The 19,366-nt window shown below is 40.2% G+C and overlaps 1 protein-coding gene across 1 annotated transcript in view; it reads right to left on the bottom strand.

Moving 5' to 3' along the window:
• Positions 1–19,366, bottom strand: part of RFX3 (regulatory factor X3) — a 192,687-nt gene that overhangs the window by 72,126 nt on the left and 101,195 nt on the right. Inside the window, exons 3-4 of the mRNA XM_081942899.1 lie at positions 13,967–14,064; positions 4,888–5,146 (exon numbers count right to left, since the gene is read on the bottom strand). Coding sequence (XP_081799025.1) covers positions 4,888–5,146; positions 13,967–14,064 — 357 coding nt within the window. The remainder of the gene's footprint in view (positions 1–4,887; positions 5,147–13,966; positions 14,065–19,366) is intronic.

Below are 19,366 nucleotides of genomic sequence, written 5' to 3' on the forward strand. Positions count from 1 at the left end.
CTGCAACTTTCTCTGAACCAACTCCCTTCCCAAAACAGCTGATGCTTAGGTTTTTTTTTAATGGGTGTTTGTTTTCTTCAACGTATTTCATTTCAGGATCCATCAATTCAATCCTATCTGCTGCTGATTAGGGCCTACAAATATACTTGCTAACATGATTAAGCAAGTACTTCTTATGTATGTATGTATTATGTATTTATGTATTTATTTATTTTTCTTGCAAAATTAGAGAAATCGGGGCAATCTTTGTCCCTTCCCCATACAGATAGTCCTTGAGTTACAACCGTTCATTTAGCAACCATTCAAAGTTACGATGACACTGAAAAAAATTATCATCTTTCACACCTACAACCATTGCAACATTCCCATGGTCACATGATCAAAATTCAGATGCTTGGCAAGTGACTCATATTTGTGGTGGTTGCAGTGTCCCGAGATCATGGGATCATCTTTTGCACCTTCTGACAAGCAAAGTCAATGGGAAGTCAGATTTACTTAACAACCATGTCACTAACGTAACAATTGCAATGGTTCTATGGCAAGAAAAGTCATAAAATGGGGCAAAACTGACTTAATAAATGTTTCACTTAGTGACAGAAATTTTGGGCTCAATTGTAGCCTCAATTGTCCTGTATTTGGAGAAGACAGAAGTTTTATTCTGACCCTTCAGTGGCTTCAAAAGAACAAGGGAACTGTCAGGATCTCTGTGATTTTTCAGGAAATCCCACAGAAACTTGAGAAACCTCAAGATTTCTTGCTGTTTTTCAAGTTTCCGAGCATGATAGGAATTTCCTATCTTTCTCCTTAGCCACCAAAAAGGACAGGTTACCTGAAGCTAGATATTAAGCTCAGCATTAAAAAAAAAGGTTTCTACTTCTTTTGGGGAAGCAGAATGAGGAGCAACTCACATCCAAGATTAAATAAAGCTAAACAGCTGTTGTCCCAAATATGCTTTTTCAAGAGGCAACTGGACTTTCTGGTTTTTCTTTGAAGGCATTTCACTTCTCATCCAAGAAGCTTGAGAAGCAAAACATCTTCAAAGTAAAACAAGAAAGCCCAGTTGCCTCTTGAAAAAGCACCTTTGGGACAACCATGACCTGGATGACTGATAATCTCTGTAGACATTTAGCTAAACAGCTGTTAGACTTATTCAATTGTATGTTACATATTATGCAGTTATGTGGAAAAGTAAATACACCCCACTGATATTTTTACTTTTTCAACACACTTCAACACAGAGATATTTGTTCTTTATTTCATCAATACTGATAGATTAAGGGCTTATAATACAAAAAAAGAGTAATGTACCATTTACATTTTAGTCCATTGTATAATTTAAATAAATATAAATGCACCGTATTGCATATGGAGAAAATAAGACCGCCCCTACATTCATCAGGTTCCAATGTTTGAATATTGTTAGATAGAATCTGGGAGGAATGTGACTTATTTAACCCTCAGACGTTTAATTAGATTTGCTCTTTCCTGTTGAATTGTGTGATATCACCATAGCCTAGATTAAAAGAGCTCTCTGAGGTCTTCAGAAAGGAGGTTATAGACACTGGGAAGAGATCTTAAAAAGATTGCCCATCCAAATGGACACTGATCATCTCATTATCCAAAAGAAGATTTTTAAACAACTGTCAACTTGCCTAAGCCATGCCATCCCAGGAAGTTCAACCTGAGAGCAGAATATAAGATGATGAAAGAAGTCTCTATAGATCCCCCTATTTCATCAAGTGACTATAAGGTAGCTCTCATCATTATTGATGTGAAAGTGCATGAATTTACAATTAGGACGAAACTGTACAAATTAGTTCTACACAGGAGGTATGTGCTAGAAAGCACATTAGGACAAAAAATGAAGTTTCAGTGAATATTTGTAGCTGAGGGTTGAAATGAGGGGTTCGTGAAGCTCTCTGAGCTTGCTTGTTTTCTGGCAGATGTTTCATTACTCAAACTAGGTAACATCATCAGTGCTGAAATTTTGTTTATGGACACCTAGACAAAGACCAGGATTTCTGGAACAATATGAGCTGCACAGATGAGGTAGTTATTTGGCATTGTAGCAAAAGACAAGTTTGGCAAAAACTAAAGACAGTATTTCATCAGATTGATATCAATTGTAAAGCCGAGTGGAGGACATGTTGTGGTTTGGGATACTTTGCTGCCTAAGGCCTGGGCAGCCCACCATCATAGAACCCAAATTCCTCATTGTTATCAGAGGGTGCTTGAAGATAACATGAGATCATCTGTCAGAAGACAGAAGCTCAATCAAAAATGGACCTTGCAATATGCCAATGACTTTAAACATTCCAGTAAATTCATTATGGAATGACTGGGGGAGTGGGGGCATGAAAGATCCTGGAATGGCCAACTCAAAGTCCAGATCTTAATCCTATTGAGATGCCGTGGGATAATTTAAAATGGCTCCACAGAAGAAAATGGTATATCTGTTAATTTTTTAAAAAACAAATAATTGCAGTCATTTTCCCCCCCAAAACTTACTTGTATTTACTTTTTCATATGGCTATATTTCAGAAACACATGAAAAATGTTTTTAATAAAACATCACCTGGTAAACATTTATGCTGAAATTGCAACAGATATTAATATAGTTCTTTCTGATATAGCAAATTCTCAATTTAACCCTTCTGTTTGGGATCAAGGATTTAATCCATACTCCAGGAAACCAGTGATTAAAATGAAACCTTGAATAATTGTGATCTCGGCTAGTCGCCCATTTCAAATTTAGCATCGTGATGATTACCCCAGGTATTCAAAAAAGTGAAGCTTTTAAAGATTTTGAAAACGAGGACTTTGCTAATAATCTTTAATTGTCTACTTGCATTGAACCAGTTTTGTTGAATTAGGACAGCATCTCTGAATTACCCCTACTCTTTGTATTTTTAATGCTACCTAATGGAAAATAACAATGCTAAAAATCTCAGAAAATATAATCCATTGTTTGTTTTCCTCTGAAAAAAAAAAGAATTCCCATTTGATTCTCAATAGCATGATAGCAATGAAGTTCAACATTTCAAAATCTAATTTCCACATTTCACTTGTTATGGTTTGTTATGTAGACATGAAAACATCTGATGTTAGGATTTCTTTTTTAAAGGAAAATTAGAGAAATACTATCATCCACTTCACATTGGAGTCATCAAGTAATTGATGAAATGGGGATTAAAAAAGAACTTGGTCGGTTTCTTTTCTATTTGTAATGCCATATAAAACTCATCACTGAGTAAGCTTCCATATCAGGTTGCAATGCCTTGAAATAGTTCCCTTTATTTCATTCTATAATGTGACTCATCATATTTCATGAGAGAGAAAAGTTTTTGTTGATGCAAAAATTATGAATAAAAGCAGAGCTAACATGCAGTTCAAAATAATGACTAATTCACAATATAGAAATAAATCTGAATTTTGAATTTACAAGTTATTGTTTAATCATTTGCTATTTTAACATCTATTAGTCATAATATTAAAAACACACAAACAGCTTGAACATTTCTATCTTGTTCAAGCTTTGCAATTTTGTAATTATCTTTTTTCATTTCCCAAACAGATGGTACATGGAACAATTAGATAGGGTGCCATGCAAAGCATCTCCAATTGATAACTGTATTCTAGAGATTGATAAATTAAAAAATCCCAAGTGTACTTTATAAGCTAAAGGTTTTATAGCTCCTATTGTTGAATAAAAAGAAAATGTACACATACAGGACTCACTAAATATACTAAATAAGACAAGATTTGGAATGCTGCTTCTGCATACCTACTAAAATGAAGAAATGCAACTAATATTAATAATTGTATGCTTAAATAAATTATTTTCACAACTCAGGATTTGAAATTGTAATTTTATACAAACCATAATTAAATTAACAGTATTTATATAGTGGAGGCAACATGACGTTATGTACTTAATCTAAACTAGAATTTTCAAGAACTCTCCAAGTTTAGCTAGAACTCATCTTTGTTATTATGCTATACTATGGTTTAGCATGAAATGCATATGAAGCCACTGTTATGTAGCAATAAAACAATTTTAAAAATTGAAGTCATTGTTTATTAAATAACATTTTTTCCAATTTTTAAAGATGAACTCAATTTCAAATATTTGGAAATCACAGTCGTATATAAATAGTTTAACATCTAAGATGTATTCAAAACTTCCTCATATTCAAAACTGTTTTTCCAAGCCTGGCTTCTAAAATCCTTGTAATGTTGAAAATTATAGAATTACCAATGTATTTATAAGGTTTTTATTAATTGTATAAATACATTGAGAATTCTATAATTTTCTCTTTCAACTACAGATTCTATTCTTCTGCTATACAGTAGTACACCTTTTATGGTAGCTTAACCCTCTGTTTCTTCACTGCCTATTTGCTTTAATTATAATGACAGGAGGTTTTTTTCATTCTTCATGCTATTATAAAGAACATGAAATTAACAACAACAAAAAGTTAAAGTTGGTCATCTCTGCCATACATTTGCAAAACTTGCTATTCAGACGTAAAAGAAGCCAGTTCTGATACTAAAATTCTACCCAGCAGATTTTTTCAGATCTACTTATGTAGTGAGGAAATGTACAATTTAAGTGGAAACAAGCTTTATTTAAAAACAAAGAAACAAACCTCTGGGCAATAAAGAATCTAATATACCTGGATAATAGTAAAAGTGCACATTATTTCTTCTTTGTATTGTTGGCAAATCATTTGATGTAAATATCACTGAACTCTGTTGTGTTGCAATTGTACAATTGGATGGCATCTCCTTAAGCAAACCTACTTCTGCAGCTGAGAACAAATACAATTAACAACAAAATGGACAGAACTCTAGCTATAAACATACATAATGATCTGAATGACTTACTGTAGCAGGGGATGCTCGTGTTGTGTGAGTAACAGAATGGCCAGAGTTTTCCATTGAATTGCCAATCAGGTAGGTACCTCCAGTGCTGCTGATGAGCTGTCCTCCTGTGACACCCATCTGAAGGCCTCCAGTGCCCACCATACTATGAGAAGAGACTACTGTGGTCACCTGCGCAGAACTTCCTTGGGTATCAAAGTAATTCCCCCCAGTGTTTTGGCTGTACATCTGAGTTTCTGTGTAAGGATACGTTGTTGTTCGTCTTAAGTAAAAGAAATGAAAGAAAAGATTACTTATGCGTTCTCTATATTGGAGGGCATCAATATTTTCATTTAAGCTGTAACCAAATCGCATTATCTTACAGCATTCACTAGGGTACAGTTGAACTTTGAAATCTTATCTCATTTATTGTTTGTTCAGATTCATACCCTGCTTTTTCCCTAGGAGTTAAGGTAGCTTACAAAGAGTTCTTCCTTTCATCCATTACAAGAACTAAACCAAAAGGTAGACTCACAAAGAACTTAACTTGATGTCATCCTTGACATTTCATTGAGAGTAGAACCAAAGGTGCTTTATCAAGAGGCAACTGGACTTTCTTGTTATTCTTTGAAGACAGAGCTGAAGAAGCTTCTTGGATAAGAAGTAAAGCGTCTTCAAAGAATAACACGAAAGTCCAGTTGCCCCTTGAAAAGGCACTTTTGGGACAACCATGACTTGGATGACTGAGAATCTCCATAGACACTGAGAATAGAATTGAATGTCAGTCTCCCCATTTCTAGTCCGGCACTTCAAACATTGAAAAAGTGATGAAATATTACCCAGCAGTTGAAAAAGCTAACTTTTATTCCCAATAAGCTGAAATTACAAATTGTTTGTTAATACATGAACACAATATAATCATCCAATGTATAAGCGACATGACTTCAATGCTAGTAGCAGCCTTATGAAGTCCTTCCTGATGCACAACATCTGAGCAGGTGGCAACTAAATTCATGGAGCTTGGGCTTGTTTACAATCAATGGCTCTTCCTGAGGTTTAGCTGAATAAAGTCAAAGGCTATTTAGCTGTCTAAGGCTATGGTTAATATTTTATTTGTGCAAGATTAGAAACCTTTTGGAACAATCAGGTAGTGAAATTATCCCAGTTAAGCAATATGGCACTGCAAGGGTAAATCTGCTATTTTTTCTGAAGTTTCAAGGGTGGTATGCACATGGCACACACCCACACACTGACTTATTCCCAGCTGACTCTCTTAAGTTCTATGTAAATGTCACGACAATGATCTGTCGTCTTTTATAAATTAGTATTCCTGCCATCTCATCTTGCCTCAGCAAGTACCTGAGTTGAATGCGACCCTGAATTTTCTTTCATCTGATCATTCAGAAGGACTCATTTATCTGCAGCTCACTGATCTTTGTCTGGAAGTTGCTATTTAGCTTAAAAACTATTTTACAGATAAATTTCATTCGAGCAAGAAAAACCTCTTTCTTTTTTTGCAAATATTCTCCACCTAAATGCTCGTTAATTCCACACAGGTTAATTGCTAAGAGATTTGAACTGAAAGAACCTTGATTTAAATGCCCGTTCATTCTAAATTTATTTTAAATTTCGCTCTGCCAAACTAACATATCATTTAAAATATGATTTCAGTTACATATAAATGCTCTTCTAAATATACTGCTTGCGGATAATGCAGTCTTATAATATTAATACATTTTGATAAGTTTAAAACTGCTAATGATATATTGAGGCAAATTTTCTTTTTGAATCAAGAGTTTTTGCAAAATTAAACTCTGCTTCTTTTTCCGGAGCGAGGGACAGGAGGCTCCAGTAGTGGAATTATCACGCCCAATTGGCCACAAGACTGGGATGAAGCTGAAGCCACGCCTCTGTGCTCCACGCTTGACTTTCCAGTTTCATCCCAGTCCGGCCAGAAATGAGACACATAAAATTTTTCTCCTGATAATTCTTCTACTGGACCTTCCTTGCCTCTACAGCCTCCTGGAAAAACAGTTCCCATCGTGTCAGTAAGTGATCTGCAGTGGTTCCCTTCATGGGCCACCAAGGAGATTCATCTCTTTGCTGAAGGCTGGGGAAGCCTCGGTCGCCCTGGCAGTGGTCATTTTGGACTGCACGGACCACGTGGGCGGCTTTGCCTGACTCCAGGGCGATCGGGAGGCTTGCAGCTTGGGATTTCCAGCCCTACAGCCTCCCGTCAGCAAAATTTGCTGGCTGAGGACTTCGGCGGCTGGAATCGAGCTGCAGAGGCAGTGGCAGCGCTTGCAAGAGCACGAAGAGTATTTTAAAGCTACAGGTGAGCTACGGAGTAGCAGAAAGGCACGTGGGCGCTGGGAGCCGAGGCAAGCCTTGGCGGTAACCTCCAAAGCACACCATGCTCGGTGTGAGTGGAGGCTGCCTGGAAGCTTAGGAAACAGAGGTTTTTTCCTCTTTTTTCTCCTTTTCTCGGCTGCAGCCGAAGAGAGGAGCGTGGAGGAGGCTTCGCAAGGAGGACTGTGGGTATTATATGTGGCAAGGATGGCGGAGGAGGTGAGAAGGTCCCATTCACTCCCATATTCCCCTGGGGAGGGCCCATCCTCCAGGCAGCGCCCCACTGCCTCTGCCAGGGTTAAAAAGGCTACGGCTACCTCTCGTCCCTCACGTACCACCCAGAGGGATGAGCTTAGGAGGCACAAAGTCATTTCCAAGACCTTCTCTAGAGCAGAGAAGTTGAGGGCTCAGCAGGGTAGGCTCAGTGCTTCTCCCCCTCGCTCTAGATTTCCATTGGGGGGTGGGTCTCCGTCTGTTCCCCCCCACGAGGCTCTCCGGATCCCCTAGGGAGGTTTTTTGGGAGGTTTCTCCATCTCCACCCCTTTTCTTAGAGGACCAGGAAATGGATCTGGATGATTCCTGTATGCATGAGGATCCCACAGGGGATCAGGCATTGCCTAGGCCTATTCTGGCTCCCCTGCCTGGGGCAGCTCAGGATCCTGGGAGTTCCTGCTGGGATTCCCTGGATGTGGATGATCTTCCCAGGGGGTTGCAGAGTCTCATTAAGGGCCATCTCCTCTGGTATTGCAACAGCCATGCAGCAGCAGACCACCAGGTCCCGGGTATCAGATCAAGACAGGTTCCCTAGAACCAACTCCCTCAGACACGTCCCTCCTCCATTCCTGTGAACCACCCCATCTCCCCTTTCCTGGTTAGTGAAGGTTCGGTAGCAGGGGATAAGGCCCAAAGGGACCCTGACCTATCTGAGGATGAGGAGGATGCCAAGCCGGATCCTCCGGCCTTTATTGACCTTTCCCCCCAAAATTTATTCCGTTCTCTTCTGCGCAAAGCGCGTGCTACTGCACAGGAGGAAGAGGAGGAGGGGGGTAAGGAAGGAACGAAGGATGGGGCTGAGGATGGTGCTACAGAGGGGACTGCCGCGAAGAAACCTCGGGGCCCTGTTTTCTCTGAGCCCAAGGCGGAGAGGAAGGAGGAGGAGATCCCGGCTCCTCACCTCTTCCTGGAGGTGGTGAAGAAGCAATGGGAGAAGACTGCTGCCGTCCCTAACCCTGGCAGTAATGATAGACATTTTTACAATATTGAGCCAGATTTTTCCCAGGTCTTACAGCTGTCCACTGTGGACCCACCTGTGGTTGCTTTGGCGTCCCCTGCTTCTCTGGTGGCCAAGGATGTGGCTGACAATCTTAAAGCAGATGACAGCAAGGTGGGGATGACGCTGAGGAAGACGTTCCAGTCTGCGGCCTGGCCCATCAAGGCAGCAGCAGCAGCTTCATTCTTCAATCGCACAGCTATCTTGTGAATAGAGAAAATCCAGGAATGCATTCTCCCAGAGGAGGTGTGGCTGCACCAGGACCTAAACAAGTTAGTGGCGGTGGTGCAGTTCTTGGCTGATGCCACGTTGAATGCCATGAAGTTTGCTTCCAGGGCCATGGCGTTATCTGTTACCACTCATCGTCCTCTTTGGTTCGGGGGGGGGGGGTGGCAAGCGGACAAGTCAAAGTGGCAGTTGGCATCGACCAACTACATGGGGGACTTCCTCTTCGGGGTCGCCCCTGACCTGCTCCTCGTTGAGGACAAGAATAAGAGAAAAGTCCTGCCCACTTTGGTGAAGAAGGCGGAGCAAAAGTCTACTCCATTCTACCGCAAGCCATTGTACCGACCTCAGGAACAGGAAGCTCAGCAGAGCAGGCACTCTTCCCCCAGGTCAGAGAGGCAGCCCGAGCACAGTTACAACAGGGACAGGTCTCGCTTCCCATAACAGAGTAAGTGTCCCTTTTGAGGGGGAGGTGGTCGCTCCTACAGCTGGGGCAAATAGGTTGGGCCAGACCCCACCCATTGCCAGTCACCTGGCTCTCTTCCCCAAGGCCTAGGCAGAAATTTCATCAGATGCCTAGGTGCTCAGCACGGTCACTCATGGGCTTCGCCTAGAGTTCCTTTGTATTCCCCCTAATTTCTTCCATATGTTTTCCCCAGCCCAAAACGTAGAGAAATGCAGGTTGATGTGTCAGCTATTAAACATCTGCTTGACATCGCTGCAGTGGAACCGGTCCCGATGGACCAGGTGGGTTGGGGGTTCTATTCAAACCTGTTTCTGGTGCCCAAGTCTATTGGAGAGCTATTCTTGACTTGAAGCTGTTGAACCAACATTTGGTTTACCGCAAATTCAAGATGGCCTCCCTTAAGTCCATTTTGGCAGGTGTCCGATAGGGGGATTACATGGTGTCTACAGATCTCATGGAGGCTTATCTCCATATTCCCATACTCCCTGATCATAGGTGCTTTCTCTGGTTCTCCTACCTTGGGTGTCATTACCAATATAGAGCCCTGCCATTTGGATTGTCCTCTACACTCAGGTCTTTCACCAAGGTGCTGGCTGTAGTGGCAGCACACCTAAGGGCGTTTCACATTAGATTACATTGCTACCTAGATGACATCCTCATCCAGGGGGAGTCCCCGAGTCAGACTAGAGTGGAACTTTTGCAGGTTATAGACACTTTACAACGGTTAGGTTTTTCTGTTAACTTTGGCAAGAGTTCTCTTTCCCCGTCCACTAGAATCCTCCACTTGGGGGGTGGTTATAGATTCCTGTTCAGGGAAAGTTTTCCTCTCCCCGGACCACAGGTACAGTTTGGTTAAGATGATTAAGCAGGTCTGCAGGAGAAGCTTGTTGGGGAAGCTCATATCCTGCATCGAGGTAGTGCCATGGGTGAGGTTGCACACCAGGACTTTGCAGTGGTGACTCCTGCCATTCCAGGGGGCCAACACCGGCAGCTCACCGGCCAAGGTCAAGGCCACCCCTCAGGTACTGATCTCTCTCAAGTGGTGGCTATCCCCAGCTTTGCTCCAGGAGTGCAACTTCAGGGACCAGGAGCGCCTCGTCCTAACCACGGACGCCAGTCTGTTCGGCTGGGGGGGCGACCCTGGGGTCTCAGATGGCGCAGGATTGGTGGTCATGGCAGGAGCTCCGACACAATATTAACTGGTTGGAGCTCTGGGCAGTCCATCTGGTGCTTCGACACTTTCGAGTCTCCGTCGAGGGTCGTCACATCCTGGTTCTCACCAACAATGTGGCAGCCAAGGCCCACATCAATTGGCAGGGCGGCACTCGTTCCAAGGCACTGCACACTGAGGCAATGTTGCTAGGCAGTTGGGCAGAGAGACACCTGCAGTCGATCCGGGTGGAGCACATCATGGGGGTCGACAACCATCAAGCAGACTGGTTGAGTCGAGAAACTGGGGACAATGGAGAGTGGAGCCTCCCTCTGGAGTTGTTCCAGAGCATCTGCCAGAGGTTCGGATGACTGGTGGTGGACCTCTTCGCCACTCTGGCCAACGCCCAACTTCCCCGGTTCTTTTCTCAGTTCCCAGCTCAGGAACGGAGGGGGTCGACGCCCTTCGCACGAGATGGCCAGAAGGGCTGCTGTATGCTTTTCCTTCCCTCCTCCTCATTTCTGAGGTACTTCAGAAGCTAGTCAGAGAGGAGGCAGAGCTGATCCTGGTCGCACCGCATTGGCCGCGGAGGGCCTGGTTTGCGGATCTCATGCTCTGTCGGTCTAGCCTCCATGGCGGATTCCGGAGGGGGAGATAAAATTGCAGCAGGGGAAGCTAGTACACCTGGAGCCACACTGGCTGCAACTAGCTGTGTGGAAATTGAGCGGGAGTGCCTGAGGGATGCTCATTTGTCACTACGAGTGATTAGAACCATAGAGGCCTCGCACAGACAGTCTACTACAAGGATCTATGACTCCACCTGGGCCTTCTTTGTGGCCTGGTGTCAGGCTACCCAGATGGTGCCCACCTGGGCCTCAGTGCCAGAGGTCCTGGACATTGTCCAAGACGGGTTGGATAAGGGGCTTTCCCTGGGCACCATGCGTAGGCAGCTTGCTGCCCTTGATACAGTTCTCCCAGGCGAGTGCTCGGTTTCTCTCTCCCAATTACCCACTAAGAGGTTTCTTCGAGGGGGTCTCCAACTTGTGCCCTTCAGTGGTTCATAGGTTCCCCATTTGCAGAGCAGTAACGTGGGCTTCACCATTGCCGTTCATTCGGCATTACAGGTTGGATGCGTTCACATCGGCTGATGCTGCATTCGGGCGTAGGGTACTACAGCAGGTTGTTGCTAATCGTTAGTTTCCCACCCATGGGACTTAGCTTTGGTAGGTCCCACTACTAGAGCCTCCTGTTCCTTGCTCCAGAAAATGGCAATTGGTCTTACCTGAACTGCTATTTTCGGAGCTGGGACAGGAGGCTCCAGTTCCCGCCCTAGGTTAATTAGTCTAGCAGGGGTGGAGGGAGTTCTCCTTTATGCCTTGTTTTCAGGTCTCGGGGAAGCTCGCTTAGATGAAACTGGAAAGTCAAGGGTGGAGCACAGAGGTATGGCTTCAGCTTCATCCCAGTCTCGTGACCAATTGGGTGTGATAATACCATTATTGGAGCCTCCTGTCCCAGCTCCGAAAATAGCAGTTCAGGTAAGACCAATTGCCATTCTCTTTCTCATTCACACCAACATTAAAAAAGTATAAGTATTAGAACCATTAACTAGTAAATAGATGTTATGGATTTTTCCAACTGACTGTTCTGGAAATGAAATCTGGGAATTACATTTCTTTTTTGGAAGGGGGCTTGTTATAAAAAGGGCAAAATTTTCAGAAATGGCTGCACAAAGTTCTTTATGTTGAAGCATATATAAAAGGGCCTGAGCTTGTTTTTTAAAAAAAATCTCAATGGCCAAGATGCCATAAGGATCACCCTACAAAGAGGTCTCTCTTCATCCTCATTACAGAAGCCCTGTGAAGTATGTTCAGCTGAGACAGAATTATTGTCTCATAATCACCCTGTGAGTTTCCATGTCTAAGGATGTTCCTGAACTTGGATCTCCTTTAGTCCGATACCTTAATTGCTGCACATACTTGACAGAAAGTCCTACTGTTCTGAATGCCATGCTATTCATAATTTCTAGTTACGCATTTAAAAATAATCCTGTTTCTTTTGTACCAGGGTTAAGAATACAGCAGGGAAAGCTGTCAACAGAAGATATAACAGAATGCAGTCAAAGACTGCTATTAATGAAAGATAGCTAATTGATGAAATCATATTATGGGGGAAACACTGATCAACTTTTTTGTATTCTGTATAATTTCAAAAGAAGAAGGATATAATACAACTAAGAAAAACATTCAGAATTAGCAATATTTATACCTGAGATAGGATTTCATAGCTCAGAAGAAGAAAAAAAGAACTTCTTCAGATATTTCTGAAATGCAATCTCTGCAAATCTTACTGGGACTGATGGAAGATGTAGCTCAGGAACAGCTACAGTATAAATTTCCCCCTCCTCCTTATGAACAATTAACATCGGAAAGCACAGATAATTACCCACTATTCTATACCCTTCTCCTCGGCCTCAATTTCATATGATATATTGCAGAGATGTTAATAAGATGAACCTGACATAAATGTGTACACAGAAAAATATAAATGCAATAAAGAAGATTGACGCATTGCTATACAATGCTATATGTTGCATAAGATCTTATCAATATTGTTTATTTAAATCCTAGTTTTCCACATAGGATTATTACCAGTTCATAATGTGAAAATGATTGCCTATTGATACCAATGTCCAAAGAATTTACTATGTTTATCTCAACATAACATATATCAGAGGTGAGTTTCTGCCCATTTGCCCCGGATCAGGCGAACCAGTAGTGGTGGCGGCAAAATAAATTGAAACCCACCACTGCCATATATGCTTATAATTGAAATTATAAAGTAAATTTTATAGAATGTATTATAAAATTGACAATTACCAAAATCTTCCAAAAAAACATTCTTCCTTATATCAAGGGCATTATTAGACTTCTTACATTCAAGCCCTGACATCTGTGATTGGCAGCATCTTTCCAAGTTTTCCAGTCAACAACTTTTCTCAATGTAATAATTTAGGCAGATTTATTTAGAAATAAAGTTTAAAAGAACAATGTAAAATTTAGTCACCAGAAATTGTGCTGAATACTGCAACTTGGACCTTCTGCATGTAAACTTTCTATTGAATCACAGGCTATTAACGCTCTTTTCCAAAAGCAATTCTACTTAAAAATGGAAATGTTGCAACAAGACTGGAGATATCAAAATTATTATAATCAAAGTACCTACAGTAGTACTCAACTTGCAACAGATCATCTAGTGACCATTTGAGGTGACAGCGGCACTGAAAAAAGTGACTTATGACCATTTTTCACACTTATGATTGTTGCAACATCCCCAAGGTCATGTGATTTACATTTGGATGCTTGACAACTGGCTCATATTTATGATGGTTGCATAAGTTGAGGACTATTTGTATATCTTTATGAAATGCAGAAAATTATATATTGTATACTTTTTTTAAAAAAATAATATTTTTCTTTTGGTAAAGATTTACTTCATTTTTACTTTTGAAAATAAAAAACCCTTGATCTGAGATGAAACGTTTTCTAAAGAATGTTGAATACTGTAGGGAAAAAATCTGTTCAATTCTCTGTGTTATTGGGATGAAAATGTTTTATTTCCATAGACGCCCAGATGTTTTACTCACATAGCTCCATTTGTGTAGACCGTGTCACTTCCCTCCACATACTGCACCTGGGCTGGATATACATGTTGCACTTGTTGCACAGTTTGTACTTGTTGAACCTATAAATAAAATAGACTATAAGACAAGCTTTGGGAGTTGGGGGGGGGGGTTTATACATCTCATCTGTACAGTTTTAAGACTAGTGAGATATCGTCAAACTGCACAGCAAATTTGTACCAAAATATCTACAACACAGTAACAAAGATGCTGTTTTTCTCACAGGCAGCATATATTTACTTTTGAATGTACACATTGCTTTTCGGACTGCCTCCAGAGCTCCTCATTCAATGGATAAAGGGACTCTATTATTTACCAAGTTATTAATCACATGTTTTAATTTCAGCTGGAAGGGCTCCATTATTACAAGAAGTTGGAATAATAACACATTTAAACTTACGGTGACTATAAACTGAGTTTTATTTTAAAGTGTTCAATTGCACAAGCTGTTGTTTATAAAACTAAGTCTTGCATGCTCCTTTCAGCCACAATCTCCCTGGGCAAGATTGCCCAAAGACAGTCCCACAGAACCTGGCACAACAAAGTTGTTTGTGCTGTTAACGCCATCTCATAATATGTTTTTTGACCAGATATTTCTAGCTTGAAGAATGAGGGGACCTCTACCCATTTTTTAATTTAGGATCTACACAGCTGTTGAGGTAGCTCTGTTTTCCAGAAATTATTAATTTATTAGAATATCCATGGCAAATGCACATTGGCAGAATAATGATGCCACATGTTGTTACTTACCCTGTAATGACACAAATGTATTTTAAAACATTGAACTAGTACTACAAAGGGCTCTTGATAATATTTCATCTCTCTTGACAATCACATTTCCCTTATCGTTTGCTGTGTGATTTATGTACCACTGAAGTCAAAAAACATTTAATCATCATTATGTTTTTCAACTTTACCTGGAGCCAGAGTTTAACATTATTTTATTTGCTAAGTCTGTGTCCAACAAATCATAAATGTAAAAGAAAATGCTAAACAATCATTCTCTGGATTGATCAGGAACTACAATATAAAAACTTCAATATATGAACCACAAAATTGATTTTAAAAAAACTCAAAAACTAGAATCCACTATTTTATCTTCCCTTATTGGTGGAACGTATCTAGGATTTTTTTTTCTTTATTTGTTCCAATTGGACAAAAATAATATAAGCAATTTCATAGCTTTTAATTATTTAGGTAACTAATTATGAAATATAAAAGGTTCAGGGTTGTACATTTGAAAAACTGAACTGATAATAAGATATTGTTTAGCTTTTATCTCTCACTAACTAAAGCATCTTGAAATGTTGCACAAGACATGATATAGGAGGCACTGTTCTCAACAATGACAAAGCACATTTTAGAACAGAGCACAAGTCTTTGGAGTTTAAAATTTTATGAGAATCCCCTCTGGTACTTGGAAAGAACATAATTCAAGAGAGATTATCATGCAAAGCAGGAGTTGGAGGGAAAATAAAGCAGGAGATAGTATAAAAGACAACTAAAGCACTTTTCTTTTTGTTCTCCAAATTAATGTACGGTTAAAATTAAAATGAGGAACAGCACCTGAATGTCAAGTCATAGAAAAATTCTATGAAAAAAGTGACTTCCGGTGACTTCCTATTCTAGGAAAAAATGTGGCTTTGCCCGTTTTCCTTTTTAGAATGGATCCAGCAGGTCCCTACCCATACAATCAAGTAGACTGCCTTGGTCCATGGCTGTTTTCTCCAACACCAAGCTTTGCAACTATTCTCAGCTTTTGTTTGCTCTTTCTTCTCTTCTTGAAAAGTTAAAAACTACTACTACTTCTCAGAATGTAAAAGAAAAAAAACTACCATCCATTAAACAGCAAAAACTAATGTAATTGTAGTTTGTTGTATTCTGAAGGTCTTTCCATGTGGGCTATATGAAAGAAGTTCTTTTCAGTAGTGGAACTCATGTTCTGCAATGCCTACAGTCTGAATACTACGCTGATTTTCTTTTGATGCCAGGCAAAAAAGGTTATTTTTCCTTGGGTTCTTAGTTTTAATCTGCATTTATTCTGAAAATACTATTTTTTTTATGATGTCTTTCATTGTTGCCAAATCAAAGCAAATCAAATTTTCTTACAATCCCAGACCAGAATACAGTCAAAATATTGGTTGTTAAAAATAAAATATACAGTAGTCACAATAGTCCAGCGATGGCAAACCTTTTTTGGCTCGCGTGCCACAAGTGGGGGGAGCGCAGGGGGGTCGTGTGTGGGCATGCCGCACCCATAATGCAATGTGCGACCTCCCCAGTGCGCATGCGTGCCAATGCGCAACCCCCCCATTTTTACATGCTTTTTTCGCCCTCCCCAGGCTCCAGAGGCTTATAGGAGCCTGGGGAGGGTGAAAAGAGGCTCCCCGCCCCCCCAGAGGCCCTCCAGAGGCTTCAGGGACTTCAAGTGACTTCCGGTTTGCTTGGAGGGTCATTTTAAGCGCTCCGAAGGCGTCACGGAAGCCTCCAGATGGTCCCTGAAGCCTTTGGAGCACTTAAAACGACCCTCCAAGCAAACCGGAAGTGACTTCCGGTTTGCTCTGAGGGTCGTTTTAAGCGCTCCGAAGGCATCAGCGAAGCCTCCGGATGGTCCCTGAAGCCTTTGGAGCGCTTAAAACGACCCTCCAAGCAAACCGGAAGTGACTTCCGGTTTGCTCGGAGGGTCATTTTCAGCGCTCCGAAGGCATCAGGGAAGCCTCCGGACGGTCCCTGAAGCCTCCGGAGGGCCTCCGGGGGGTGGGGGAGGCTCTTTTTGCCCTCCCCAGGCTCCTATAAAGCCTCTGGAGCCTGGGGAGGACGAAAAATGGCTTTTAAAAAGGTGAACTCAGTTGGCCAGCGCGCGCATGCGCGCTGGCCAGCTGACAGGGCAGCGCCTCGCGTGCCCTGACAAATGGCTCCGCGTGACACCTGTGGCACGCGTGCCATAGGTTCGCCATCACTGTAATAGTCAGTCTAAATGTGGACATCCTGGCTCTTATTTTAAGTATCTTAGTTCAAATCAGTGCTATGGAGTTATAATCTTTGTTGCTAAGAGACAACATTTGGCAACTTAAAAAATGCCCTTAGACTTTGTCAGCTAAGAGGGATTCAATGTAAAATTCATTTATATAATAAATAAATAAATAAATAAATACATAAATAAATAAATAGAGGCTGAATGAAGCGCAGCCATTGAAGCTGCTGAAGTTGGGACAGCTCCGGAACGGGAGGAAAACGGAAATGTGTCCATCTGGTGAGGAAATCTTATTATTATAAAAGAGACCAAAAATTAAAGCTAAATTAAATTTGAAAACAGAAGAGAACAAGCGGCGGAATTAAGCTACCCTAGACAGATCCTTTTTTAAAAAATTTCTTTTACGGATAGAACTTTTGCAAATGTTGCCTATTCTATAAACTGAACAGATTAGTTTTTCTTCTACTACTTTTTATATTCTTTTTTTTTAATACCTATGGATTAAAATCTTTTTCCTTTTTTTTATAATGCTGCATTGGATGGGTTTTTTTTGCTCCATTTAAGAATTTTGTTTTCTTTAAGCCTGGAATATAAACAAGATATAAAAGGAATACAAAGAGGGCTGTAATAACAGAGGGAAAGGAAGTAACACTGCCACTTGGAGGCTTGGAAAATTTGGAAATATTGTCTTTTCTTTTTTCTCTTTGATCATTTGACTTTGCATTTCAAGGTTCCTCAGCTTGTTTACAGAGAGTGATAGTGAGAAGAGCATGGGTTGTTTATACAGGTGTTCTTCGGGAGCTTTATTGGCAGCTGGAGTGGAGTGAAAACAAAGCCTTGTCTTGAAAGATTATAAATGAACTTGCTTTAAATTTAATAAAAAGTTTTGAATGCCAGAGTGGCAGTGTTTACAAGTTGGAAGGATGGTGCAACACGAAAAAGAAACCTTAACATTGCAAAAGATTATGTTTGAAATTCAAAAATTATTAGAAGTAACAGAGAAAATTGAGAAGAGATTGGAGAACATAGATCGTAGAATAGTAAAATTTGATAGAAAAATTGAGGGTGTTCATCAAATGAAGAAAGTGGAGGTCAGAGTTCTAAAAACTGAAGGAAAAAAATACACAAAGAGACAAGAAAATTGGTTGGAAATGGAAAGAATGGAATATGGAAAGGGGAGATAGATGGACTGGAGCTCTACCCCAGATTTCAAAGTATAGAAGAAGAAAAGAGAGAAGAATTGATGGAACTAAGGAGAGAAATTTTGTCAGAACACTAGTGATAACCAAAGATAGGCTGATCGAAGAAGCAGATGGAGGGTTTCGAGCTTATACAAGATATGCAATAAGCAATAAGTTGCGAAGAGAAGTCCATACAAAACTTACTAAGGAAATAACCAGAATACTAATGCCACAAATGGCAAGAGACATAAGACTGCAGTATTACTAGAAAGACACAGGTTGATATAAGCTTATAATAAAAAATTAAATCAAAATTAAATCAAATGTAGTTAAATTTAGAGCATGTATAAAATGAAGTGATAATGGATAAGGTTAAATAATTGATTGATAATGTTAATGCATATATATATATATATATATATATATATATATATATATATATATATATATATATATATATATATATTGGTTTGATAAGAAGAAATTTGATATAAATTGCAAATGGTAACTATGAAAGGAGGTTTAGAAACTCTGTTATTAAATATAACCAATCTTTATTTAGAACATGTTATAAAGATGTAATGTTACTGGATGATATTGGGAAGAGCTAATGGAATGCCATTATGTGGTTTTGCTTTAAATCTGGAATATTTTATATAAAAGGACGTAAAAACAATTATAGTCAAATGAAGGTTGAGGTATGATGATAGTAATATATATAAATATATTTGCTTTAAAATATGATTTGATATGAATTGTAGGTGATGACTTTGGAAGGGATGCACGGAGGTTTTTGTAACCAATCGACACACTTTCTACAATTTGTAATGGAAGATGGTTTTGTGGGGGTTTTTGTGTGTGTTTTGTCTTTGTGTTTACTCAAAAATAAAAATAAAAACTCTTTATAAAAAAAAGATAGTGTGAATACCAGAGGAAAGCAAAGAAATGGAAAATATCTGAAACTCAAAGTCTAAAGATTATGGCATAAACTAGATGTGGTGGTTCCAGTGGTTATTGGCACCACACACTGACTAAATTTCTATCTATCAAATACAAAAGGCCACACTGTTTTGATCCACATATATCACATGATATAGTATAACGTTCTAAGTTCTTGGGAAGGCCAACATCAGCTAAGGAACTTGGCAGCTATGATTTCACAATGTTATGTATAATATTAAGTTAAAATTGTCAAATACTTAACTGGTG

The sequence above is a fragment of the Natrix helvetica genome, assembly GCF_964273705.1.
Source record: "Natrix helvetica genome assembly, chromosome: 2".
Taxonomy (NCBI): domain Eukaryota; kingdom Metazoa; phylum Chordata; class Lepidosauria; order Squamata; family Natricidae; genus Natrix; species Natrix helvetica.